Genomic DNA, 27,332 nt, shown 5'->3' with positions numbered 1-27,332 from the left:
GTCAGTGCTGCTGCTAGCAGAATAGTTCGCGCTAATTAACGGTTGTCTGGGTCCATTTCACTTTTGTTTCTTATCAGTTTATTTCACCCAGATGCAATATTTATTGTTTGTACTGTAGTCATATTTTGTTGGTTTATTGCTCGCTAATGTTCGTTGGCTGACTGGCTTCGTCCTTATCCAGGTGAAGATGAAGCGCTGCGATGCCCTCTGATTTTATATCCCTCAGCTCGGATCTCGACCTTAATTCCCCCAAATCSCTTTACTCTAAAGGTAAGAATTATATAAATGTTATGCCTTGTGGCATAGATGCATTTGAACAGTTTTCSAGTTGTTTTTGGACTATGACTAATTAACGGGTAGATGGCTAGCTAGATCACGTTAGCTAGTTGGCTAGCTAGATAACGTTATCTAGCTAACGTTAGTACTGTTCGTTGGCTATCTAAAGTATGCAGAGAGCTGATGCGCGATAGCTAGTTAGCTAATGTGTGCATGATGGACAAACTATAGGGACCAACTAGCATCTAACGTTAGCTAGCAGCAGGAGGCGTGTTGTGTTATTGTTTTCCCTCGGGGCACTCGTTGTGGTTCAGTCCATGACTATGGGCGGCGTGATATCTAAACGTTTTCTAAGGTTAGGTTCAAGTTGTATAGTAACAAACTTCTCCTCGATGTATTGTTGAATGTGTCACAATGGTTTAGCTAGTTGGCTACATTAGCCACCAGGCTCCATTGCCATGGCCCAGTAAACCAAATACTGAGAATCAGACTAGACCAGTTGGCAARCATTTAGGCGCGTAACAGGTTAAAACCAGGTCATCTGCCTGGTGTGGAATGCGTGAAAGTGCCCCCTTTTCGTTGTGTGCTTACAACTGTGTGTGTTTCTGGTTTTACTATCCATGTGGGGACCAGAAGTCCTCACAAGGATAGTTAAACAAAGAAAATTCGGACAAGAGGGGAAATGTCGCAGGTCCCCAAAAGGAAAAATGCGGGTTAGGGGAAATAGGATTTTGAATGGGAATCAATTGTTTGGCCACATATGTTACAGTAAATAGCTAATTGGCAGGCCTTGTCAAAAGTTAAGTAAGAGTTTTAAGGTAGGTTCAGAAATCAGACTATTCAGAATTATAGTTTACATGATAGCTATATTATCAATATKATCTACTTACCTAATTTTATTGGTTTGAATAACATCTAGGCCCCATATTGAAACAATGTAACCCCTTTCGGTCTGAATAACAAAAGTGAAGTGCATTTTATTATTGGTATAATATTAAGGTAGTAAGATAAATGTGAAGCTTGACCTACAAACCAGTTTCTTAGAAACGTCTAATGCCCAAGCCTAGATGTATCTTGTGTATCTTTGATTAGGCTACTTGGCCAGCTGATGTGGTGGATGCTGACTGAGTTATGACGGATGCAAAGCTGCTCCTGTGATAACAGCTATGAACAGGCTTCATTTTTCCTCTGTCACTGCTCAGCCCACTCCTCCTCCAGTCCAGCTGTGTCCGGAAGTGATCAAAGCCTGGGGGGTTCCAGTCAAAATACCTTCTACAGGTGGAAGATAAGACTGGCATGTGTTGATAGTGGTGTCAACTCCTCTGCATAACTTAAAAAAAATAATGATAAACAGAATTATAGACACACTGATGTCTTGGTGCATGAGGTCTGCTAGTGGTTTTGAACCTCTAGTCTTATTCCTTATTGGCTAGTCATCTAGGCCTAGTTAGAGGCTTGCAGCGAAGAAATGCTACTGTGTGTTTTGAGTTCTGTTTTCTGATGTAGGCCTAACGCAATGTTTTTTYTTCTTCTTCTGAATTCTGAACTCTCTCTTTCCCCACAATCTACAGATGCCCTGTATATGGACTAGCCTACCTGCTGATACAATGGTTCAGACACATCTGTCCAGACCCTGTGTGTTGTACACTAATACGGCAGTATATTAAAGGCCCTGCCATGCTAACATGAGCTGGCCATATGGTGCTGCTGTCGAATGTGATGAGTGTGTACCTTATTTATATGACAGTAATTGGCTAAGGAGAATTTATAAATACTTCAAGTGGTTTACTCTAGGTAGATAAAATTTAACCAATAAGGGTTCCTTAACTTAACTTTGGCCCGGGGTGGTTTTATTTGACCTCCCAAGTTTAATGAGCACAAAATAAATAAATAMATCTTTATTTTCATTGTTGGACATGAGACCGTAACAACACTAGGAAATCAGCTCCAAGTGATTTTAATTGAGCAATCTGTTCCCAAGTATTCTCACGCATAATAGACGTGATTGGATACAAATGAAAGCAAGGTTTGAAATGATTGTTTTTGTCGTATTATATCTGTTTGGGCTTCTTGCGGTCAATTTGCAGTTTACRAATGATTTGTAATTATCTTCCAGTCCCTGACCATCCGCTCAAAAAGCAATCAGCCCGTGGATAGACTAGATCTAGGCTATGCTATCCATGACCTAGGCAGCCTATTGTATTTTAATGTCTGGCCTTGTATTTGCAGTGTGAGTGCAGACTGCAGAGTGGGTAGGATCTTTGTCTTTTAATCTCATAGAACCAGACGTGTGTCTAAATATTGCATACAAGCTGACGCTGTGAAGTCTGGCATSCATGATTACCTATGAGTTAAATATGCATGTTAGAGGACTGGGCATTGCTAGAGACTGGTGGATTTTTGGCATCCAGCTTGTGGGCTGGCAGTTGGAACATAAACACATTTCTGTGTCATCAAAGCAAAGGGCCAGCTGCGAGAAAGGAAAGAAAGAGTCTGACCGTTGGCTTGGCACAGCTTCAAAGCTAGTGTAATGTGAGCAGTGTGTAGCCAGCCGACAGCATAAGTATGTGGTGAGGTAATCGGATTGTAGTAGGGGAAGTATGCAAGACTTGGCTGACTTGTAGGCCTAGGCTAATAAAAGAGAATTGTTATAATCTAGGCCCATTGCTGTGCTTTTCCCCCCACATTGCCCTATCGCTCTATCAAAATCTGCACAAATCACAATCTTTCTGTTGATTTCTTTCGCTTCATGCAAACATTATGGGGCTTTTGCAAATGTCTAATTTCCATAGCAAATTAGCAGACCCCACCTAGTATGGAGAGCTAGAAGGAGAGAAATACTGTGGTATGGGGGAGGGAATGAGTTTAGTGCCGAGGCAATGAGTTTTGGTGGAGTGTAGTCTACCTCCAACCACATCAAGTAGGTATCAGTCGGTACTTGTAAAAATGTCCATTCTTTCATGCGTAACTTGTACMTATGGATATTTTTACAGGTATCGACTGATACCGATTCAATGTAGTCGGTGGTAGGCTACACTCTGCCGAAACTCATCGCCTCGGAACTCATCTCCATCGGGAATGATGGAGTTGAGAATTCTTGGTTAAGGTAGGACTAGCCTAAGYCTTTTGGTTTGGTCACTATGCTGCTGGGGTTGACTTATTACAGGCAGATCAGATGACTGYTTGCTAGGCTACATATGCTGGATGGATACGCTGCATATCCACAGCAGATATATCTGTGTCAGGGTGTCGATGAGCTATGTTTCTTAGCAACCAGGCGACCTCTCACTCTTAGTGGTGGTGTTTGGTGCACTTTTAAACCCCCTGATTTCTCTCCTCRTCCTCCTCTTCCTCACCAGAGTCTGTGTATGACCTCCTCCCTAAGGAGCTCCAGCTGCAGCCATCCTCCTCCAAGACAGACACACCCACCATGAGCCAGAAGAGTGGGGGAGAGGCCGGACAGCCCCCTTCTGCATCCCTGGCCTCAGGTAAGCGCCTCACCTAGGATCAGATTACTCTCCTCATAACCTCACCTAGATCATTAGTAGGCAGAACATTAGGCTGACCTTAGATCAGTGTCTAGGGAACAACTCTCCACCCTTCCTGCTGAGTGCCTARTGGTGGGTGCTCTGTTGTGGGATATTGAGTCTTCACCTCTGTAGGGCAAATGTAGGCCGTGGTTACTGTAGACAGGACAGCTGTGAGAGAGTGGGAATAAATATAGTAAAAAAAAAAGTGAATGAGCATGGCCGTGGTCGATATATTCCTAAAGTCATATTAGGCTATAGACTACTGTTGCCTGTAATCTGTCGCTCTAGAGTCTATAATCAAAATATAATAAACTGTTTTGTTTTCATTCATTTGATTGTTCTTTGTTTTCATCTCTCTTACATAGGGAAATGTAACTGAATTAAACCCATCACTAGAGACTGTATTTACTGTCAGTTTCTATTGTTAGTTTTTATTCTCAGATGGTGGGAAGAGGTGAAAACAGCTGGTTATAAATAGCAAGCAATTATCTTGTCCTTTTAGCACTTCTGAATTAGCACGCCTGTCTGGATCTGAACTGCCTGTCTGCTATAGCCTTTCTGTGAAGAAGATAAGATGACACGTACAAACACACCAAGTCATGTAGACTAGCATAAAGAAATATCTCAAGAGATCTTGTATTAGGCCTAGATCAGAAAAAAATGATATGTGGTAGTGTCACCTCAGTGAATGGGGTATTAAAACAGAACGTGAAATGGTCTTGAAAATGGCAGAGTACTCATACCCAAGACTAGTAGACCACTTCCTTTTATCACAGGAAGCAGACTGAACTTGGTAGTCTTGTGGCTGCTGTCATTGTGCACAGTAAACCAGAAGTAGGTATAAGTTGACCCTAACCACTGATACACAGGCTCTGATATATTCTTAACCCCCTTATTGGTTACTGTTAGGATTGGGGTGTAGGGTAGCCTGTCCCAGATCTATATGTGTTTTAGCCAACTCCTCTGACTCTCGTTGTTATGCCATACATGTGCCAGGCTAGGGTAATCCGATCCTAGATCTGTGGTTACAGGCATTTTCTACCTCAAGCTCAGTTTTCCAAGTCTAGCTTGGGACCTGTCATCGYACTAGCTTTTCACACCAAACATATCTGACACAGCTGTACTGAAGCACTACAAATCTATGAAGAGACAACTTAAAAAGTTATATCCTCACAACAGTATTTCATTGATTTAATTTGCGGATTGYCAGGAAGTTGAGTCATGACTGATCAGCTCTTGTTGCTCATTGGCTGTCTCATTTGTATTGCAGGAAGTTTCCTCCCTCTGAGGCAGGGGTTGGCTGCATATAAAATGGCCTGCAGGTCACTGCTCCATAGGTCAGAGCCTTGTTTATTATGTTGCCATGGCTACGCTCAGTCCAAACCCAATCCTCCAATTGGCATGTTCAGACCATTGTATAGGCCTAATACTGTATGCACAAACTGCTCTAGCCTCACTCTACATTTAATTTGGCACCGCATCTTTAGTTTGCAAATTTGTCTGTTAAGAGGAAAGTGTGACTGACCAGATTTAGCTGTTTTTTGTTTCTGGCAATGTGTATGTAACAATTTTAGAAGCTTGCTTTAGTTTTTTGTAAACGAAGCATGTCAGTTGTAGTAGGAATTACACATTCCAATGGGGGAAACATGGGGCCTATTTGTACCATTCTCAACTTTAACTTCAGAAAATTTGACCAACACCAGAGAGCTCTGGCATGCACAGTGAGGGAATGTAGCCACACACAAAACATCCTCAAATGAATTTAGAGTTGGGAAGAAGGACATTTCTAGATAAATCATGGCCAAATGAAGCTGTTTGAATGGGACTGCTAGCCTGCCCTGTATTGACATCTGTACTAACAATGCCATCTTACACACTCCAGATGCCACCTCCTCCACTTCCAGCCCTTCTCCATCCTCCTCTCAAGACATGGGAGACCCCTGCACCACTGGCCCCAGACCCAGCACAGCCCCCTCTACCTCAGCAATGGAACAGCCCCAGCCCCCCCTCCTCCTCCACCATCCCAGCAGTGCCCCTAGAGAGGGTTCCGGAGACCCAGGGGGATCAGAGATGCAGGGGGTAGAGGGAGCTCTGTCTACCCTTGGAAGTGGAGGCTGCAGTGGGACCAGCTCTGGAACAGGAGGAGGAGAGCCAGGAGCAGGGGGGGTGGGAGCCCAGCAGCAGCAGCCCCAGAACACCCCCTCTAAGCGGAGGCCAGTGCTGAGCATCTCCCCCCCTCCAGAGGACCTATTTGATGACAGCAATATGTCCTGCCAGGAGGATCCAGCCCCGGCTGCGCCAGCAGGGCCAGACTCAGAACACAGCAGCAGCATCTGGGCCGACGACTCAGCCTCCAACTTCAGCCTGATCAGCTCCAGCTCCTACAACGACAACACAGAGGTCCCCCGCAAATCCCGTAAACGCACCCCCCGCCAGCGGCCCGGGCCCAAGCCTGCACCCCCAGAGGACAGCATGGACGTGTTTGATGCAGACAGTGCCAAGGCCCCACACTTTGTCCTGTCTCAGCTGGGCCCAGACAAGGCCAAGCCCAGGTAGGTTGAATAGAATGCTAGTCCCAATACAACGGCAGAAGTCTTACCAGACTTGATACATATCAATCAAGCATGGTTTATTAAAAATAGATACTTACAAACAAATATAAGAACATGTTTCAGTTTAATACAATACACAAGAAAACAAGGTGTGTGTGTGTATGTAAATGCTGTGTAATATACAGTGAGGAAAAAAAAGTATTTGATCCTGCTTGATTTTGTACGTTTGCCCATGACAAAAAGAAATTATCAGTCTATAATTTAATGGTAGGGTTTATTTGAACAGTGAGAGACAGAATAACAACAAAAATATCCAGAAAAATGCATGTCAAAAATGTTATAAATTGATTTGCATTTTAATGAGGGAAATAAGTATTGACCCTTCTCATCAAAAAGATTTCTGGCTCCCAGGTGTCTTCTCTACAGGTAACGAACCGGAGATTAGGAGCACTCTTAAGGGAGTGTCTCCTAATCTCAGTTTCTTACTAGTATAAAAGATACCTGTCCACAGAAGCAATCAATCAATCAGATTCCAAACTCTCCACCATGGCAGACCAAAGAGCTCTCCAAGGATGTCAGGGACAAGATTGTAGACCTACACAAGGCTGGAATGGGCTACAAGACCATCGCCAAGCAGCTTGGTGAGAAGGTGACAACAGTTTCTGTGATTATTCGCAATGGAAGAAACACAAAAGAACTGTCAATCTCCTCAGCTGGGGCTCCATGCAAGATCTCACCTCGTGGAGTTGCAATGATCATGAGAACGGTGAGGATCAGCCCAGAACACACAGGAGGATCTTGTCAATGATCTCAAGGGCAGCTGGGACCATAGTCATCAAGAAACAATTGGTAAACACTATGCGTGAAGGACTGAAATCCTGCAGCGCCGCAAGGTCCCCTGCTCAGAAAGCACATATACATGCCCCGTCTGAAGTTTGCCAATGAACATCTGAATGATTTCAGAGGACAACTGGGTGAACGTGTGTGGTCAGATGAGACCAAAATGGAGTTCTTTGGCATCAACCCAACTTGCCGTGTTTGGAGGAGGGAAATGCTGCCTATTGACCCCAAGAAACCATCCCCCCCCGTCAACATGGAGTTGGAAACATTATGCTTTGGGGGTGTTTTTCTGCTAAGGGACAGGACAACTTCACCGGCATCAAAGGGACGATGGACGGGGCCATGTACCGTCAAATCTTGGGTGAAAACCTCCTCCCTCAGCCAGGGTATTGAAAATGGGTCGTGGATGGGTATTCCAGCATGACAATGACCCAAAACACACGGCAAGGCAACAAAGGAGTGGCTCAAGAAGAGCACATTAAGGTCCGCTGGAGTGGCCTAGCCAGTCTCCAGACTTAATCCCATAGAAAATCTGTGGAGGGAGCTGAATGGTTCGAGTTGCCAAACGTCAGCCTCGAAACCTTAATGACTTGAAGAAGATCTCTGCAAAGAGGATGGGACAAAATCCCTCCTGAGATGTGTGCAAACCTGGTGGCCAACTACAAGAAACGTCTGACCTCTGTGATTGCCAACAAGGGTTTTGCCACAAGTACTAAGTCATGTTTGCAGAGGGTTCAAAATTACTTATTTCCCTCATTAAAATGCACATCAATTCAGTAACATTTTTGACATGCGTTTTTCTGGATTTTTTTTTGTTGATATTCTTGTCTCTCACTGTTCAAATAAACCTTACCATTAAAATTATAGACTGATCATTCTTTGTCAGTGGGCAACGTACAAAATCAGCAGGGGATAAATACTTTTTTCCCTCACTGTCAGCGTGGGGAGAACAAGTATTGATACACTGACATATTTTGCAGGTTTTCCTACTTAGCAAAGCATGTAGAGGTCTGTAATCTTTTATCATAGGTTAACTCTCAACTGTGAGAGAGAACGGAATCCAGAAAATCACATTGTACTGATTTTTAATTAATTAATTTGCATTTTATTGCATGACATAAGTATTTGATACATCAGAAAGCAGAACTGAATATTTGGTACAGAAACCTTAGTTTGCAATTACAGAGATCATACGTTTCCTGTAGTTCTTGACCAGGTTTGCACACACTGCAGCAGGGATTTTGGCCCACTCCTCCATACAGACCTTCTCCAGATCCTTCAGGTTTCGGGGCTGTCGCTGGGCAATACGGACTTTCGGCTCCCTCCAAAGATTCTTCTATTGGGTTCAGGTCTGGAGACTGGCTGGCCACTCCAGGACCTTGAGATGCTTCTTACGGAGCCACTCCTTAGTTGCCCTGGCTGTGTGTTTCGGGTCGTTGTCATGCTGGAAGACCAGCCACGACCCATCTTCAATGCTCTTACTGAGGGAATTTTCAGAGAGCGATTTGAGTTGTTCTGTCGTCAGATCTCGGATACATGGCCCATCCATCCTCCCTTCATCGTGCAGTCGTCTGTCCCTTTGCAGAAAAGCATCCCAAAGAATGATGTTTCCCCTCCATGCTTCACGGTTGGATGGTGTTCTTGGGGTTGTACTCATCCTTCTATTCCTCCAACACGGCGAGTGGAGTTTAGAGCAAAAAGCTATATTTTTGTCTCATCAGACACATGACCTTCTCCCATCCTCCTCTGGATCATCCAGATGGTCATTGGCAAACTTCAGACGGGCCTGGACATGCGCTGGCTTGAGCAGGGGGACCTTGCGTGCGCTGCAGGATTTTAATCCATGACGGCGTAGTGTGTTACTAATGGTTTTCTTTGAGACTGTGGTCCCAGCTCTCTTCAGGTCATTGACCAGGTCCTGCCGTGTAGTTCTGGGCTGATCCCTCACATTCCTCATGATCATTGATGCCCACGAGGTGAGATCTTGCATGGAGCCCCAGACCGAGGGTGATTGACCGTCATCTTGAACTTCTTCCATTTTCTAATAATTGTGCCAACAGTTGTTGCCTTCTCACCAAGCTGCTGTGGCTATTGTCCTGTAGCCCATCCCAGCCTTGTACAGGTCTACAATTTATCCTGATGTCCTTACACAGCTCTCTGGTCTTGGCCATTGTGGAGAGGTTGGAGTCTGTTTGATTGAGTGTGTGGACAGGTGTCTTTTATACAGGTAACGAGTTCAAACAGGTGCAGTTAATACAGGTAATGAGTGGAGAACAGGAGGGCTTCTTAAAGAAAAACTAACAGGTCTGTGAAGCCGGAATTCTTACTGGTTGGTAGGTGATCAAATACTTATGTCATGCAATAAAATGCAAATTAATTACTTAAAAATCATACAATGTGATTTTCTGGATTTTTGTTTTAGATTCCGTCTCTCACAGTTAAAGTGTACCTATGATAAAAATGACAGACCTCTACATGCTTTGTAAGTGGAAAACCTGCAAAATCGGCTGTGTATCAAATACTTGTTCTCCCCACTGTATATATCTCAGCAAAAAAGAAATGTTCCTTTTTCAGTACCCTGTCTTTCAAGGTAATTCATAAAAATGCAAATAACTTCACAGCTCTTCATTGTAAAGGGTTTAAACACTGTTTCCCATGCTTGTTCAATGAACATAAATATTAATGAACATGCACCTGTGGAACGGTCGTTAAGATACTAACAGCTTACAGACGGTAGGCAATTATGGTCACAGTTCTGAAAACTTAGGACACTAAAGAGGCCTTTCTACTGACTGAAAAACACCAAAAGAAGATGCCCAGGGTCCCTGCTCATCTGCATGAATGTGCATTAGGCATGCTGCAAGGAGGCATGAGGACAGCAGATGTGGCCAGGGCAATAAATTGCAATGTCCGTACTGTGAGACGCCTAAGACAGCGCTACAGGGAGACAGGACGGACAGCTGATCGTCCGCGTAGTGACGACCACGTAACAACACCTGCACAGGATCGGTACAGCCGAACATCTCACCTGCGGGACAGGTACAGAATGGCAACACACAACTGCCCGAGTTACCAGGAATGCACAATCCCTCCATCAGTGCTCAGACTGCCTGCTTTAGGATGAGAGAGCATGGACTCAGGACTTGTAGGCCTGTTGTAAGGCAGGTCCTCACCAGACATCACTGCAACAACGTCGCCTATGGGCACAAACCCACCGTCGCTGGATCAGACAGGACTGGCAAAAAGTGCTCTTCACTGACGAGTCGCGGTTTTTGTCTCACCAGGGGTGATGGTCGGATTTGCGTTTATCGTCGAAGGAATGAGCATTACACCAAGGCCTGTACTCTGGGGCGGGATCGATTTGGAGCTGGTCCGTCATGGTCTGGTGCGGTGTGTCACAGCATCATYGGACTGAGCTTGTTGTCATTGCAGGCAATCTCAACGCTGTGTGTTACAGGGAAGACATCCTCCCTCATGTGGTACCCTTCCTGCAGGCTCATCCTGACATGACCCTCCAGCACGGCCAGGCACGACTCCAACACCATTCAATTTGCAGATGACACAACAGTGGTAGGCCTGATCACCGACAACAACGAGACAGCCTATAGGGAGGAGGTCAAGACAAAGGAGATGATTGTGGACTACAGGGAAAAGAGGACCGAGCATGCCCCCTTTCTCATCAACAGGGCTGCAGTGTTGCAGGTTGAGAACTTCAAGTTCCTTGGTGTACATATCACCAACAAACTAACATGGTCCAAGCACACCATGACAGTCATGAAGCGGGCACGACAAAACCTATTCCCCCTCAGGAGACTGAAAAGATTTGGCATGGGTCCTCAGATCCTCAAAAGGTTTTACAGCTGCACCATCGAGAGTATTCTGACTGGTTGTATCACTGCCTGGTATGGCAACTGCTCAGCCTCTGACCGTAAGGCACTACAGAGGGTAGTGTTAATGGCCCAGTACATCACTGGGGCCAAGCTTCCTGCCATCCAGGACCTCTATACCAGGTGGTGTCAGWGGAAGGCCCTGAAAATTGTCAAMGACTCCAGCCACCCTAGTCATAGACTGTTCTCTCTGCTTCCACACGGCAAGCAGTACCGGAGCGCCAAGTCTTGGTCCAAGAGGCTTCTAAACAGTGTCTACCCCCAAGCCATAAGACTCCTGAACATCTAGTCAAATGGCTACCCAGACTATTCACATTGTCCCTCCCCTCTCCACACCACTGCCACTCTGTTGTCATCTATGCATAGTCACTTGAATTAACTCTACCTACATGTACATACTACCTCAACTAATGGACAGTGCAGTTTTTGCTACTGCATTGTCGGTTAGGGGCTCGTAAGTAAGCATTTCACTGTACGGTCTACACCTATTGTATTCGGCGCATGTGAAAATTTGATTTGACAATGCCACCAGCCATACTGCTCGTTCTGTGTGTGATTTTCTGCTAGACAGGAATGTTCTGCCATTGTCAGCAAAGAGCCCGGATCTCAATCCCATTGAGCACTTCTGGGACCTGTTGGATCGAAGGGTGAGGGYWAGGGCCATTCCCCCCAGAAATGCCCGGGAACTTGCAGGTGCCTTGGTGGTGGAGTGGGGTAACATCTCACAGCAAGAACTGGCAAATCTGGTGCAGTCCATGAGGAGGAGATGCCTGCAGTACTTAGTATCTGGAGTGGCCACCAGCTGCATTGACTGTTACTTTTGATTTTGACCCCGCCTTTGTTCAGGGACACATTATTCAATTTCTGTTAGTCACATGTCTGTGGAACTTGTTCAGTTTGTCTGTTATATATTATGTTCATACAAATATTTACACATGTTAGTTTGCTGAAAATAAACGCAGTTGACAGTGAGAGGACGTTTTTTTTTTGCTGGTTTATATAGATATATAGTACCAGTCAAAAGTTTGAATACACCTACTCATTCCATGGTTTTTCTTTATTTTTACTATTTTGTACATTGGAGAATAATAGACATCAAAACTATGAAAATACATTTGGAATCATGTAGTAACCAAAAAAAGTGTTAAACAAAGCTGTCATCAAGGCAAAGTAGCCCACCTTTGCCTTGATGACAGCTTTGCACAGTCTTGGCATTCTCTCAACCAGCTTCACCTGGAATGCTTTTCCAACAGTCTTGAAGGAGTTCCCACATGTGCTGAGCAATTGTTGACTGCTTTTCCTTCAATCTGCGGTCCAACTCATCTCAATTGGGTTGAGGTTGGGTGATTGTGGAGGCCAGGTCATCTGATGCAGCGCTCCATCACACTCCTTGGTCAAATAGCCCTTACCTAGCCTGGAGGTGTGTTCCAGTCTTGGAATTGTATCAACTTGCCTACCCAAAGCTTTTACTTGTGACATATTGTTAAATGCACTAAAGAGGAACAATGGGTACATATTGAAGATGCGCATGCTCATCCCCAGAATATTTTTTAMGTGTCTATTTTCAAARGATAAGCTAAGAGCATTAACAACTTCATAGTTAAGAACACTAACAATATGGAAGAACATTTTAACTTATTCTACAAGAACCATTATCACTCGCTAAAAATACAACCTTATGGAACAATCCTTGGATAGCTTTTCAGAATTCCCCAATTAAATTGGTCCACATGGAAAACTAAAGCCATATAAAACCGGAAATGACATGGACATTTATTTCCATGACAGAATTAAAGTGTAAAGGCCTCCCGGGTGGCGCAGTGGTCTAAGGCACTGCATCACAGTGCTAGCTGCGCCACTAGAGATCCTGGTTCGAGTCCAGGCGCGACAGGGAGACCCATGGGGCGGCGCACAATTGGCCCAGTGTCGTCCGGGTTGGGGGAGGTGTTGGCCGTCAGCGATGTTCTTGTCCCATCGCGCTCTAGCGACTCCTGTGGCGGGCCGGGCACAATGCATGCTGACACGGTCGCCAGTGTTTCCTCCGACACATTGGTGCGACTGGCTTCCAGGTTTTGCGGGCGTTGTGTCAAGAAGCAGTGCAGCTCGGCTGGGTTGTGTTTCGGAGAACAGGCGGCTCTCGACCTTCGCCTCTCCCGAGTCCGWACGGTAGTTTCAGCAATGGGACAAGTCTGTAACTACCAATTGGATACCACGAAATTGGAGAGAAAAAAGAGGTAAAATAAAAAATATTTTGGACTGAACAAAAATATAAATGCAACCAACATGTAAAGTGTTGGTCCCGTGAAGAAAAAAAGAAAGCTGATCACAGAAATGTTCCATTCGCACAAAAAGCGTGTTTCTCAAAAATGTTTTGTTTACACCCCTGTTAGTGAGCATTTCTCCTTTGCCAAGATAATCCATCCACCTGACAGTGTCAAGAAGCTGATTAAACAGCATGATCATTACACAGACTCACCTTGTGCTGGGGAGAATAAAAGGCCACTCTAAAATGTTATGTTTTGTCACAACACAATGACACAGATGTCTCAAGTTTTAAAGGGAGCGTGCAATTGGTATGCTAACTGCAGGAATGTCCACCAGAGCTGTTGCCAGATAMTTTTATGTTAATTTCTCTACCATAAGTGGACTCCAACATCATTTTAGAGAATTTGTCAGTGTCTCCAACCAGCCTCACAACCGCAGACCATATGTAACCACACCAGCCCAGGACCTCCACATCCGGCTTCTTCACCTGCGGGATCGTCTGAGACCAGCCACCCGGAGAGCTGATGTAACTGTGGGTTTGCACAAACTGTCAGAAACCATCTCAGGGAAGCTCATTTGAGTGCTCGTCGTCCTCACCAGGTTCTTGACCTGACTGCAGTTCGGTKTCGTAACCGACTTCAGTGGGCAAATGCTCACCTTCGGTGGCTACTGGCATGCTGGAGAAGTGTGCTCTTCACAGATAAATCACGGTTTCAACTGTACTGGGCAGATGGCAGACAGTGTATGGTGTYGTGTGGGTGAGCCCCGTGGTGGGGTTATGGTTTGGGCAGGCATAAGCTACGGACAACTAAAACAATTGCATTTTATTAATGGCAATTTGAATGCACAGAGATACCTCCACCATGTTTCAGCATGATAATGCACGGCTCCATTAGAAGAGTGGGATAACATTCCAAAGGCCACAATCAACAGCCTGATCAACTCTATGCGAAGGAGATGTCGCGCCTCATGAGACAAATGGTGGTCACACCAGATACAGACATGTTTTCGGATCCATGCCCCTACTTGTGTTTTTTTTAAGGTATCTGTGACCAACAGATCTATGTTCCCAGTCATGTGAAATCCATAGATTAGGGATTAATKAATTTATTTGTGTTGTGTGTTCTCCAGTTCTCTGGAGGCTGGGTGTCTGCTGAAGGGATGTCTTCTGTCAGGTCAGTACCCCCAGAAGAGTGAGGGCAAGGAACTGAAGATCCTGTTGCAGCCAGAGACCCAGCACCGGGCACGCTACCTGACCGAGGGCAGCCGCGGCTCTGTCAAAGACCGCACCCAACAGGGCTTTCCCACGGTCAAGGTGAGGCGCTTTCTTTTTCCAACCATTTTAAATAAACTATATTAGTCATTAGGTTGATTTGTGTGTTAAGCTGTGTTGCACTCTCAACTCACCATCTTCTCTCTCCAGTTAGAGGGTGTTAGTGAGCCGGTGGTGCTGCAGGTGTTTGTGGCCAGTGACACAGGCAGAGTGAAGCCTCATGGGTTCTACCAGGCCTGCAGGGTGACAGGCCGCAATACCAAAGCCTGCAAGGAAGTGGACATYGAGGGAACCACTGTCATAGAGGTCCCTCTGGAGCCCAGCAACGCCATGTCACTAGCGTAAGRGACTCATTAATTGAGTTAATGAAAATATCAGTGTGTTACTGTGTGTTTGTTTCACCATCTGAACATTTTGTAACATTGAATCTTGACAGGGTTGACTGTGTGGGGATCCTGAAGCTGCGTAACGCGGACGTGGAGGCTCGTATTGGGGTTGCCGGGTCCAAGAAAAAGAGCACCCGGGCCAGGCTGGCCTTTAGAGTCAACATCCCCCATGCTGATGGGTCTGTCCTTACCCTGCAGACCACCTCCTCACCCATCCTCTGCAGTGAGTCAACTACCACAGTATTCATACAAACACAAATAACTATTGGGTATCCAGAGTATAAAGTACATTTGGATGTATATGTGTTTGTTTGATGTTCATTCAATGCAGTGTGTTCATGTCGGGCTGGAACAAAAGCTGGCACACCACGTAGCTCCAATAGTAGGGTTTTGTGGACCGCACTTATTCTGTGGCGAAATCCTGCACGGAGCCTTCACCGTGTGCTGCCACTTTAAGAGCGCATGAGCAGTAAGGAAGGAGGGGATAAAAGAGCTCGTTCAGCTCTTTGGGGAGGAGCTCTTGGGTGGTGCGACAGTTTGATTGTGTGTGCTCTGCTGCAGAAGTTTTTGTTTGTTTTCAGCGTATGTAGTTATAAACTATTTAAATCAATCCTCGGTGTGATCGCTCTACGACGTGGTTGTTTTCGTGTGATCGCTCTACGACGTGGTTGTTTTCGTGTGATCGCTCTACGACGTGGTTGTTTTCGTGTGATCGCTCTACGACGTGGTTGTTTTCGTTTGGGACCGCGACGGTTATGGATCAAAGGGATTAGTAGCAACATTGTTGCGAAGCTTTAACCTACAACCCAACACACCATCGGACAGTCAGACCGTACCCCTGCACCCTAGAGACCACAGCTAAGACCTCTCTTGTTCCCTTTCTCTCTTTCTCTTCCCGCTATGTTCCAGTGCTTTACTCTGCAACAGACTCTATTTTCCTAATGCATTGAAGTTCATTGGAGCTGGACTATTATTGCCCTGCCAGAACTAATTGGGTGGACATTTTAGTTAAAAGGGAGATTGCTTTAAAGTGTGTATTATTATTTGAACTGTGTTGAGGTGGGGTGTACTAAGGACATGTGGCCGAGAAGATTGTGGACATTTTTAAGGCCTYTGTGTATATGACCACCCCCACATTCATACCCTCTGCACTCCTCCACGGGAAGAGAATACAAATTATTGCAAATCCTCTGTTGATGACTGGGTTCTTTATTGTATGAAGTTGCTGTTTAATTGCTCTGCCATTATTATTATATGAGGTATGCTTGGTGGGGTTACCAAGAATTKTGGAAGGACTGTGCTGTGATGTGGGTTCTATAGGGTGTGTATTCTCTTTTCTCTCCGCTGGCTATCCGGGAAACAGGCTACACTCTAGGCAGTCTCTTCTGCTGATGTGTGTGGGTCTGGTAGTTGTACTCTCTCTGTTCTACTATTTTCCTTTCGGCATGGTTAATACCTGCCTGGCGCCCGAACAAAATCTTCTTTACCTCTCTCTAATTAATACCGCTACAATTCATACTCTGCTGTGTGTGTCCTTCCCCAGCYCAGCCAGCGGGGGTGCCAGAGATCCTGAAGAAGAGTCTCCACAGCTGTTCAGTGAGAGGAGGCGAGGAGCTCTTCATCATAGGGAAGAACTTCCTCAAAGGAACCAAGGTCATCTTCCAGGAGAACCCAGCAGGTACCAGCACTAACCTGCCTGTCTTCTTCCTTTCTTTCCTGTCCTCTTTTCCCTTTCCTCATATCCCTTTCTACCTCTGTTTGTGGTGTCTGTGATGTCTCATCATTGAGTGGCTTTAAAAAAGATATATATATATATATTGATAAAACATTGATTTGTTTCCAGATGATAACTCGTGGCAGGCTGAGGCAGAGATCGACATGGAGCTGTTCCATCAGGTAGCCCATTGATATCATTGCATGAGAGATGCATACGGATCATGAGCTGACTTTGTCCTAATCCTAATGATGCTGTTGTGTTTCCTCTAGAATCATGTGATCGTGAAGGTTCCTCCCTACCACAACCTGTCTGTCTCCTCTCCTGTCTCTGTGGGCGTCTACATCATGACCAATGCCGGGAGGTCACATGACGTACAGCCCTTCACATATACCCCAGACTCAGGTGTGCTCTGCTAAGAAAGGAGTGATGAAGGGTTCACTAAGGCTCCCTCTATGGTATACAAGGTGTGTGTTTCTCTCACTTGGTCAACCTGCTTTTTTGTTTTGTCCCACACCAGAGCACTCCCTGGACATGTCTGTGAAGACAGAGGGGTCATCTCTGGCTAAGGCYTGCAGCTTCCAGGACCAGATCAAGTCTCTGGCCTCTGACCCTGCCCAGTCTGCTGGTGAACTGGTCAAACGACAGGAGGTCACCCCTATGGAGGTCTCCAGCAATACSCCATCCACAGCACTCTTCAAGGTAGGAGAAATATACCGGCCATGTTTATCCCAGGATCCTTGTATGTACATTTATATCAGATGGTTTGGCTGGGACGTCACTCTTTAGTTGTATCAATAAAAGAAGACATCGGGATCCAGAGTCATTGGGCAAATTGTAGGGAAGTGTGTAGATTCTAGAAAATATTTAATTCCTCTCTTTTTGTCTCCTTCCTTTAGCCATCGTCTGACACCCTCGTCTCGGTCCAGCAAACCCTRGAGCTGAGCTCCAGCACCCCGCCTAGCACTGAGTCCTTCCCCAGCCCCATGCCTCTCCAGCCTGGGGAGGTTGACTTCCCCCAGTCCCCGGTCTTCCCCTCCCTGGAGCCCCTCTGCACCATCCAGAAGCAGGACCTCGCCCCCACCACCTCCTTCCCTGTCTCCAGCGACAACACCACCCTCCCCCCTGTCCCCCCAGAGGTACCCCAGCAGTTCCTCCGGGACCCCCAGGAGAGCCTGCCTCAAGATTCCTCCAACCCCAGCAGTGAGGTGGTGGTAGTGGGCATGTCCCAGATGGCACCCCAGCCCCAGCTCCCCCTGTTCCCCCAGGACGGGGTGGCCCAGCTGGAGAGGGCAGTAAGGGAGCTCCAGGCAGGGGGAAGCGACCTGGTACAACAGGTTATGGAGGCAGCAGTGGCTCAACAGCAGCTCAACTCAGTGTTGTACAGCCCCACACCCTCCACTGACTCMCTGCAGCAACACGTACAGGACACCATGAACAGCCTGAGACTGGGGGGAGCTGAGGGCTCTCTGGCCACACAACACCTACAGATACAACAGCAACAACAGCAGATCCTTGGCAACATGCATCAACAGCAGCAGCAGTTACATCAACAGCAAGTCCTTGGCAACATACAGCTACAACAGCAATTATTATTACAGCCACAGGATCAACAACTGCAGCAACAGATACTGGGTAACCTACAACAACATCAACAGTTTCAGCAGCAGCAGGTACTTGGAAACATACAGCTACATGATCATCAACAACTTCAGCAGCAGCAACAAGTACTGGACAACCTACAACAACAAAACCAAACACTAGGCAACATGCAACAGCACCAGCTACATCAACAACAGTTACAACAGCAGCTCCAGACTGAGCTCCTCCAGCCCCAGATCCACTCAGCTCAGCCCCAGCAGCAGCCTGTGTCTCTCCTCCAGAAGACTGGGGAGCTKCTCACCATCCAGACCTCCAGCTTCCCCCAGGAGCCCCACTCCCACTCCTCTCCTCCCCAGCAGCTCTTCCAGTCCCCCAGGCCTCTGTCAGAGACCTCCAGCCCCCAGCACCAGGCTTCCCTGCTGCAGAACACTCTGACTGTGCTGACCAGTGGTAGCCTCAGTCAGGAGCAGCAGGCCACAGGGTCCACACTGTTCCTTTCTCCCAACACTCTCTCTAACCAGGGTAGTCAASAGCAGCTAGCGTTCCTGTCCTCCATGGAGACATCAGCCTGTGAGCCCCAGACGATGTCAATGTTCCAGGCCCAGCAGCAGCAGAGCACCCCCATGGACCATCAGCAGTCCCTTCAGCAGACACAACTACAGCAAACCCAGCAGCTTCCCATGGCTCAGCAGAGCTCCTTGTTCCAGACTAGCACTCTGCCCCCCAGCCAGCACCCTCAGCCCCAGCCCACCGGCCTCCTCCTCTGCACCGCCTCCCTCAAACCCCAGGCTCTGCCCCCAGCCCTTCTCTTTAGTACCCAGGCCCATGGCTCCTCCAACAGCACCCCTTGCCCCCAGGACAGCCCTGCTTCCCTCTTGTTCTCCCAGCCCACCATGGTGGGGGTCAGGGTTGAGGTGGCCCAGACAGACCCAGTAGAGCCCATGTTATTCCAGGACCAGAGCTCCTCTGTAGGGGGGACCCCTGCCCCCAGAAATACCCCTCCGCAGGGTCTGTTCCAGGGGCAGCAACCTATGCAGGTGGGCTCCAGCTCAGTTAGTGGCCCTCCCAGCCAGCAGGTGGATCTGTTCCTGCCACAGGGTTCTCTTTCTAGTCTGCAGGGCAGCATGGCCACACAGGAACAAGGAAACCAGGCTGCAGCAGRGGAAACTATCTTTGTAATGCAGAGTGGGCTGGGGGTTGTGGGACTGCAAAGTACCACATCCTCCCCTGGTAAGAGACCCCCAGAGCAGCTGTTCCAGATGGGAGTGAACGGGAACGTTGGCCAGCCAGGAGGACAACCCAATCTGTTTGTGTTTGGCCTCCASAACGGTGAGACTGCTTTACCTGTCAGGATCAGTACTCCGCATGGACAATAGTAGAAGAATATTTACTTACTTGATATATAATACCCCATTGATACATTTTAAGAGTCTTTGTGTGACATCCTTCTCTTTCTCCTCAGATTCCTCCCAGCTGATGACGTCCTCTGGTTCTACAATGTCTGCCCAGAGCCAGCCCCAGAACCACAACCCTTTGCAGGCCAGCCACATCCAGCCTCTCATGGACCCAAACATGGCCCAGACCACCACACCCATGCAGACTAATCTTCAGACACCCATGCAGACTAATCTTCAGACACCCATGCAGACTGGTCTACAAAACGCCATGAGTAGCTTAGAAAATGCCTTGCAGGCCAACCTACAGACCCCAATGCAGACCAACATACAGACTGCAATGCAGACCAATATACAGACTACCATAGAAACAACCCCCATGCAGACCAACCTCCAGACCCCCATGCAGACCAACCTCCAGACCCCCATGAGCACCTCCCAGAACATGGAGAAGATAGAGGACCTGCTGGAGAGCCTACAGGAGCAGTGATCTTTACTGGGACCACCGATACACTGATGGGGGTTCTAGTGACTTCTGCCCACTCTTTGAACCCCAGACTGGGCCAGGTTGTGTCTGCTGCTTACAATACAACCCCTCCAAGCAACACAGATATGGAGAATGGGGGTAGAGATGTCTGGCCATGCTATGAACCCCCTAAGAACATGAAGTAATGAAGACATTTTAAAGATTTTATCAGATGTGCTCGTGTACCCCCAGGTGATATTTTGAKGAGTGTCTGTACATGCATTCATAGACAGAGAGATGGCCGGGCAGACGCCGTTATGATGAATTGGTTGAGTGACTACTCCTCTTGCTGGATCAGAGGACAGTAACTCCTGTATCCATCAGTCTCACACATGCAGTGGTTCTTCTATTTCATACTATACTATGTTGTTGATGGCCTAACGGGTGGGGGAGAAAGAGCAGGAGAGGGATACAGAAAGCTGGAGCAAAAGAGCAAGACAGATGGTGCATAGATTGTGAGATTTAAAAGCAAGAGAGTGAAAGAGAAGGGCAGCCAGATGAAGGCATCTTGCTGTATTCTTGTGAGTGTACAGCTTCAGTCAGATCATACAGCAGTCAGTGTATCTGTCCAACATATCTCTTCTTTTGGCACTTCCCATAGTCTGCATTTAGTTGCGTATTAGTACACACAGGCTTTCTCCATTGTAATGCTTAGTTTGCGTATGTTCTGCAACTTGTGTTTGTGGGGGGATTTTAGAATTGGATTTGGAAGCATTTCCAGTATATTGTGAATGGAAGGATGCTTTCTACTGGGGAAAGTGAAGCGTTGTGTGGTGTTATAAACATGAAGCACTTTATAAACTGTCTTGTGTGACCAGCCAATCCTTATATCCATCCAGAGGCTCTGGTGTTAGAGCACATGTACTTGTCAACTTCCATTTAAATAATCATTTGTAATGCTTTTTGTCAAGGTATACATTTKAACACATTGCCCATGCATTTATACATTTTCACCATATTTTTGGGGTAATAATTTAGATTTTTCTAAAGATGTTTTTGTCTTAGTGTTGAATTCATCTGAAGCCTATTTATATCAAGTGATCCAGTCAGTGTCGGTCTGTCAATTCAGTCGGATTTCCCATAGTGAGTATACAGTCTTCGTTTTGATGTCTGTGTGTAACTAGCTCCTGTTCGTAGGCTTGCATATCTCTGCCTACACCCCCACAAAACATTTATAATTTAAGTCGATACATTGTGTGTACACATGAGTGGGTGTGTCATTTTTCTAAAGGATTTACAGCATATTGCTATCTGTAGCCTACAATTTACTGTGTACTGTAACAATCTGCGTAATTTAACAGACTGTGTTTTACCTTGTGTGTGGTWGTAGTTTTTAGTTGGTTTCTGGTTCATGTACTGACAGATGTTGAACTAGTACTCCCAGTGTTCAGGGCAGAGCTGTGCGAAATAGACACGCAGTACCTCTCCCATGCAACGTCACTAGGGACTGACAGCAACACAAAGGCTGTTCCAATATCCGCACTAGCATACCATTTCCTATGGACTTCCACAGCCAAAGTAGTCTATTGGTATGCTATGCCTGTATGGGCATTGGAACATGTGCATAAAATCTCTTACTGGCAACTCAATTCTGATCTTTTTCCACTAATTGGTCTTTTGACATCAGATCTTTTTCAGTGATCTGTTTGGTCAAAAAATATCAATTGGGCTGCCTATCTAAACACAGCCATGGCGAGAGCCATTCTCATGTTATCTATGGTGCTATGTGCAGATGTGATGGACACTTCTAATCCGATGTTTATACTAATATTTTATACTCATATCAACAGAACTGATATTTATGTTGTGGTTCAGTCTTGTGTTTCTATAGTGATGGCTGTGAGCAGGCAGCGTGAGGGGTGTGTATCTGGACAAAACATCTTGTTTACTCATTCCTACTTTTTATTTTTTTACTCATTTTAAATCATGCAGCTTTCATGGATATTAACATTGTGTTTTTGTACAAATATTTTAAATTACATTTGTAAGGTACTCTCCCAACAGTTTTGCCTCTTCTGTCATTTCCATGCAAATGAATATGCATTTGAACCCATGTTGCTCTACCCTGCTTTAGATGAAAGGTGATACTGCTATTCCATATCCAAGAAGCAGTAGTCTGTTTGACATATTGACAGAAACAGATGGAATGAGAACTTTTCAGTTGTTGCTCAGATCCCTATATGCTCATGTAGGCATTTGACATTTTTCATATACTTTCTCAGGACAGAATGATAAAATGTCTACTCCGTTTAGAAATGTTCTTACCCATGAGTCAGATTACATGATTTTCTGATGTATGCAGTACAGTATATAATTGTTAAAACATTGGACGAACTCCAGTGTACAGTTAGGTGTGTGTATACTACCAGATGTCTTCATGTAGAACACGGGCCAACAGTAGTAAACTCATTCTAAGCTAACCATAATATTTGAAATGGACAATGTTCCAGCATAGAAATGAGTTATTTATTCCCACAGATMATGTATACTATTTTGAACACAATTGGTTTCGCCTATCCAACATGTCAGTTTGCACTAAACAAAATAGATGATCACATCTCTAAATACTGATGTTCAAGCCTCCATTCTATTTCAATGGGGGATTTTCAAGAGCACATAATATTGTGGCATAGTAATGCCATACAAATAGATGAAGCCAACCTCCGAGTATCTCCTCTCTGTGTGATGAATGTAGTTTTACCTCAGTGGTAAATCTGTTAGTACCGGACCAATGCTACTCTTTTTAGAGAAAATATTTGAGGTATCCTAATATTGACCCTTTGGTACATTGGACKTGTGGAAATACATTATTTTGTGGTTCTAATGTCTGGTTTCACGTTCCAAGACATACTGTCACACTCACTTCAATGTATCTATTGGTTAACTTTTTGAATTCATCACATTCATCTGAAAATACTAGCTAAAAATGTTCACTTTGAAGTGGAAAAATAGCACACACATGGTCTCCATCCACAAATCAGTTGTCATTATCTCATGTGAATATGAATATCCATGTTGAAATGTGAGATAGGGGTGATCAGTTGTGAAGTTCTGTGTGCCTTGAAAAACCATCAGTGTAGTATGTTTACCATATTCCCTTTGTGTTGTGAGACTGCACATCTCCCTTGTCTAATGTTCTATCTCTAGATGAACTCTGACTTGTCATTCTTCAGTCTAGTGTCAGTGATCTGCTTTTAGTTCCATGACCACCTTAACCAATGCAGTGTGATTTAATGTCATCCATCCCTGGTTGCAATACTACAAATGTGATCACCTTCACTCTTGAACTGCTGTGCAGCTGAACATGTAAACTGTATACATGTTTGTTTCTATCCTAATTTCAGGACTGTTGAGATTCATAGTTGTGAGATGGAAAAGGAAGGTGATTGTTCTGATTAGATGTTGCAGAAAGCTCTTGTTGGTGTGTGCTTGTCAGTATTACTGTTGCTGTGAAGAGCTTGACATGAGATCAAAAGGAGAAGTGATAAGACTGCTATTGCGTTTATTAGTTTGAGTTTCACCTCTTTTTCACCYATCAACTGCTTGTAGAGCTTTAGTATCTATTCAGGCAATGCGTCAGAAGTTACCCTCTGTTTTGTCATACATATGAAATGTATTTTTGTGATTTATATTTCTCATTCTGCTGCTACATGATGAGTAAATAAAGAATAAGGTATTTGCTTCAACTGTTTTCTTCTGGGTCAATGGTGGCTGGATATTAAAATGTATTCAATTTAGTGATCTTAGTTGAACTTGATGTATTTAAAAAAAAAATATATATATATATATATATATAAAAAAAATAAAATAAAAAAAATACAAGATGTAGGGACATAAGTAGGCCTAATAGTTCTACATTTTAACAAAGTATCTGCACAAGTATACTAAACATTTCACATGTTTTACAATAGATACATCAGAAATGTATATTTGAACTAGAGGGGAATTTCAGTCATGTCATTTCCATCGATTTCAACAGGTTCATTTGATCACTGCTGAGGCTCCTGGGTCGTTGTAGCGAAGGGGTTCTTCCAAGCCAGTCACTGCAGAGAGAAAAATAAATGGTCTTTGACATGCCTTTTCTACTAGGCTAGTTATTAATACATTTTTGGGGGTTGAGTGATTTGAAAATGATTTAACTGCAAAAAAGTCGACCCTTTTCCAACATACTGAGCCAATTGACACTTAAATATCGTATTTCATAATTTTGTTGGAGGAAAATGTCATGTTGAGGGTTCTTGAATCCTTTTATCTTAAAATGGAATGTTTTATACATTAAGGATTGTATGTATTTGTAAACAGCTGGTTAGTGTCCACCCTGAGATCGGAGGCTTGGCACTCAGCATTAAGGAGATAAATTGGGGGTAAGGCCCTGCAATAGACTAGCGCCCTGTCCGGGGGGTGTACTTGTACATCAAACTGCCTCWCACTACAGCAATGGGAGATGGCTTCYGCGAGCTGGAGCCCAAGTATGTTATATTGTAACCCCAAAAATTAATGGATTTTTTGTTGTGGTTGATTAATTCATTACATCAGTTTGGGCAGTGTTCATTGTGGATCCTTCAGTACAGCTGAGAACAATTTCACTCCTGAGTCTCCTGGATCATTCCCATTCAGATCCAGCAGCCACATGCGTGAGGGGGTTGATTTCACAGCTGAAGCCAGAGAAGCAAAGCCTTCCTCTGATTGCACAGAGAAAGAGAGAAGMACCTCACTATCACAACTCTATGCAGTTGGAGATTTGTTTAGCATGGGTGGAGAATAGTCAGAGTATGCAGAAAATATGATGCATGTTGTTACGCATTGCTTATGTCAAAACAGCAGGATGTTTTACATTCGTAGAGATGTGCAGAACCATCTCATTTAGAACACAAAGCATGACTGATTGTGACTAATGTTCATAACCATACTGTTGATAACAGGCTGATGCATACATAACAGCCTGATATGACCCTTACAAAAAAKATTGTAGTTTTGAAACTGCAGTAACAGTGCAGTTACACTGCAGTAAAAAAATAACGTATTTTGGATGCAGCATACTGCAGTTATACTGCAATCTTTTTTCGTAAGGGCGGCTGTGTGTGAAACACCATTAAGTAGATTCATGTTTAGTTGCGACAGTACATTTCTAGAGATACAACTTACAACTGCTTAACTACTGTAAGTATCTCATTTAAAACTCACAAGGCATGATATTCAGTGACTCAGATAATGTATGTATTATCTTTAGTGAGGTAATGAATGTAGATTAGTGATTCATCTGCTGTACAAAAGATACTGCATGACTCACAACATGATCAGACTATGTTCATATTGATAACAAGCTGATGTATACAGAAAAGCTTGATATAGTTATACAGTTGTATTTGTGTGAAAGTTCAACAGGTGGCAATAGCACTTCAATAAACAGATGAACATTATTGATGTTTAGTTGATAATATTCACTTCAGTATCTCCAGCTGACAGAGTGGATGCTTCAGTACAGCAGAGAGCAGCTTCACTCCTGAGACTCCTGGGTTATTGCAGCTGAGGTCCAGCTCTCTCAGGTGTGAGKGGTTTGACTTCAGAGCTGAAGCCAAAGCAACACAACCTTCCTCCTCAATTCCACAGTTAAACAAGCTGTGTGGAGAGAATTAATGATATATCAACACGGTATGATTACAATGATGTAGTATTTCAGAACTTTAGGGTTATTTCAATTCATATGATCTTGGTTACATACATTAATAATGACTATCAACTATGTAATTCTCCTATTCACATGTAATACACTGTGAAGAACAGTATTCAGTTGTAATGCTTAATTCAGTGCACAAGTCAGTCTATAAAAATCACCAACAATAATGTTTGCTGTAGAGAAACTGGATCAAAGGTTTATATCTAGTCATCTTAACAGTCACCTTAATTTCTCCAGTTTGCAGCGTGGATCCTCTAGTACAGCAGAGAGCAGCTTCACTCCTGAGTCTATTGGTGTATTCTGGCTGAGGTCCAGCTCKCTCAGGTGGGAGGGGTTTGACCTCAGAGCTGAAGTCAAAGATGTAGATCCTTCCTCTGTAAGACCAGTCTGATAGTCTGCAGATATAAAGAGATGGTATGATATCCATCAGCTTGAGTCATTGTAGAAACACATACATATTTCATTAATTAATGTGGGTGTGTGGCATGAGCAGGCAGTGATCAACAATGTATTTTACACTGATAGTAAAATATCAAGACAGGCTTTTACATAAAAAGTATTTTGTGCAAAATATCTTTATTATGTAATGTATGATATCTAGTGAATTTTTTTTGGGGGGGACAATATTCAAAACGGAAATGTTTACAATTAGTTTCCCTGCTCACTTTAGCGTTGCCAGTTTACAGCGTGGATCATCCAGTAGAGCAGAGAGCTGCATCACTCCTGAGTCTCCTGGTTTATTGTTGCTGAGGTCCAGCTCTCTCAGCTGAGAGGGGTTTGATCTCAGAGCTGAGGCCAGAGAAGCACAGCCTTCCTCTGTGACTCCACAGGCTGACAGGCTGCAGAGAAAGAAAATCTTTTAAATTCTTTACACTCAATACAATGCCACACACATTACGTTCTTTGTTTTATTCTTCCATGGCAACTGAGTGCAGTAAAGATGACTCCTAATTTGTATAGATTACTTTTGAATACTCTTGACATATTGCAGGTTTATTAAGTCTCATGGCTCATCATTTCAGAACTTACTATCAGGTAAATTATTACACTTAGGACAAAATAATGATAATTGTAAGATTTTCACACATACAAAAAAAACATTTGAGAATAATTCTTAGTGATAAAAGATTTTGTGAATGCAGGCCCAGAGTCATTTAGAAACATGAAGACTATAGAGTCCTATGGCCAAGTCATATATACAGTGGGGAGAACAAGTATTTGACACACTGCCGATTTTGCAGGTTCTCCTACTTACAAAGCATGTAGAGGTCTGAAATTTTTATCATAGGTACACTTCAACTGTGAGAGACGGAACCTAAAAATCCAGAAAATCACATTGTATGATTTTTAAGTAATTAATTTGCATTTTATTGCATGACATAAGTATTTGATACATCAGAAAAGCAGAAC

General features: G+C 44.6%; 1 protein-coding gene and 1 pseudogene across 2 annotated transcripts; one reads left to right on the top strand and one right to left on the bottom strand.

The window, feature by feature from the left end:
* nfat5a (nuclear factor of activated T cells 5a) lies at positions 1-23,931 on the top strand. Of its 2 annotated transcripts, XM_024138354.2 has the most exons (13): positions 1-270; positions 3,270-3,382; positions 3,636-3,764; positions 5,689-6,358; positions 14,482-14,665; positions 14,774-14,964; positions 15,060-15,232; positions 16,553-16,687; positions 16,853-16,905; positions 16,996-17,128; positions 17,244-17,425; positions 17,623-19,654; positions 19,788-23,931. In XM_024138354.2, exons 3-13 carry the CDS (start codon positions 3,707-3,709, stop codon positions 20,207-20,209), a joined length of 4,233 nt encoding a protein of 1,410 aa, XP_023994122.1. In that variant the 5' UTR covers positions 1-270; positions 3,270-3,382; positions 3,636-3,706; the 3' UTR covers positions 20,210-23,931. The 2 variants fall into 2 exon arrangements, with proteins under 2 accessions (XP_023994122.1, XP_023994121.1); XM_024138353.1 differs by lacking the exon at positions 3,270-3,382.
* A 114-nt stretch (positions 23,932-24,045) lies between these two features.
* LOC112070902 (NLR family CARD domain-containing protein 3-like) overlaps positions 24,046-27,332 on the bottom strand; it is a 6,784-nt pseudogene continuing 3,497 nt past the window's right edge.

The sequence above is a fragment of the Salvelinus sp. IW2-2015 genome, unplaced genomic scaffold (assembly GCF_002910315.2).
Source record: "Salvelinus sp. IW2-2015 unplaced genomic scaffold, ASM291031v2 Un_scaffold1454, whole genome shotgun sequence".
Classification (NCBI taxonomy): Eukaryota; Metazoa; Chordata; class Actinopteri; order Salmoniformes; family Salmonidae; genus Salvelinus; species Salvelinus sp. IW2-2015.
The sequence above is the reverse complement of the archived record's forward strand: the minus strand, read 5'-3'. Positions and strand labels throughout refer to the sequence as shown.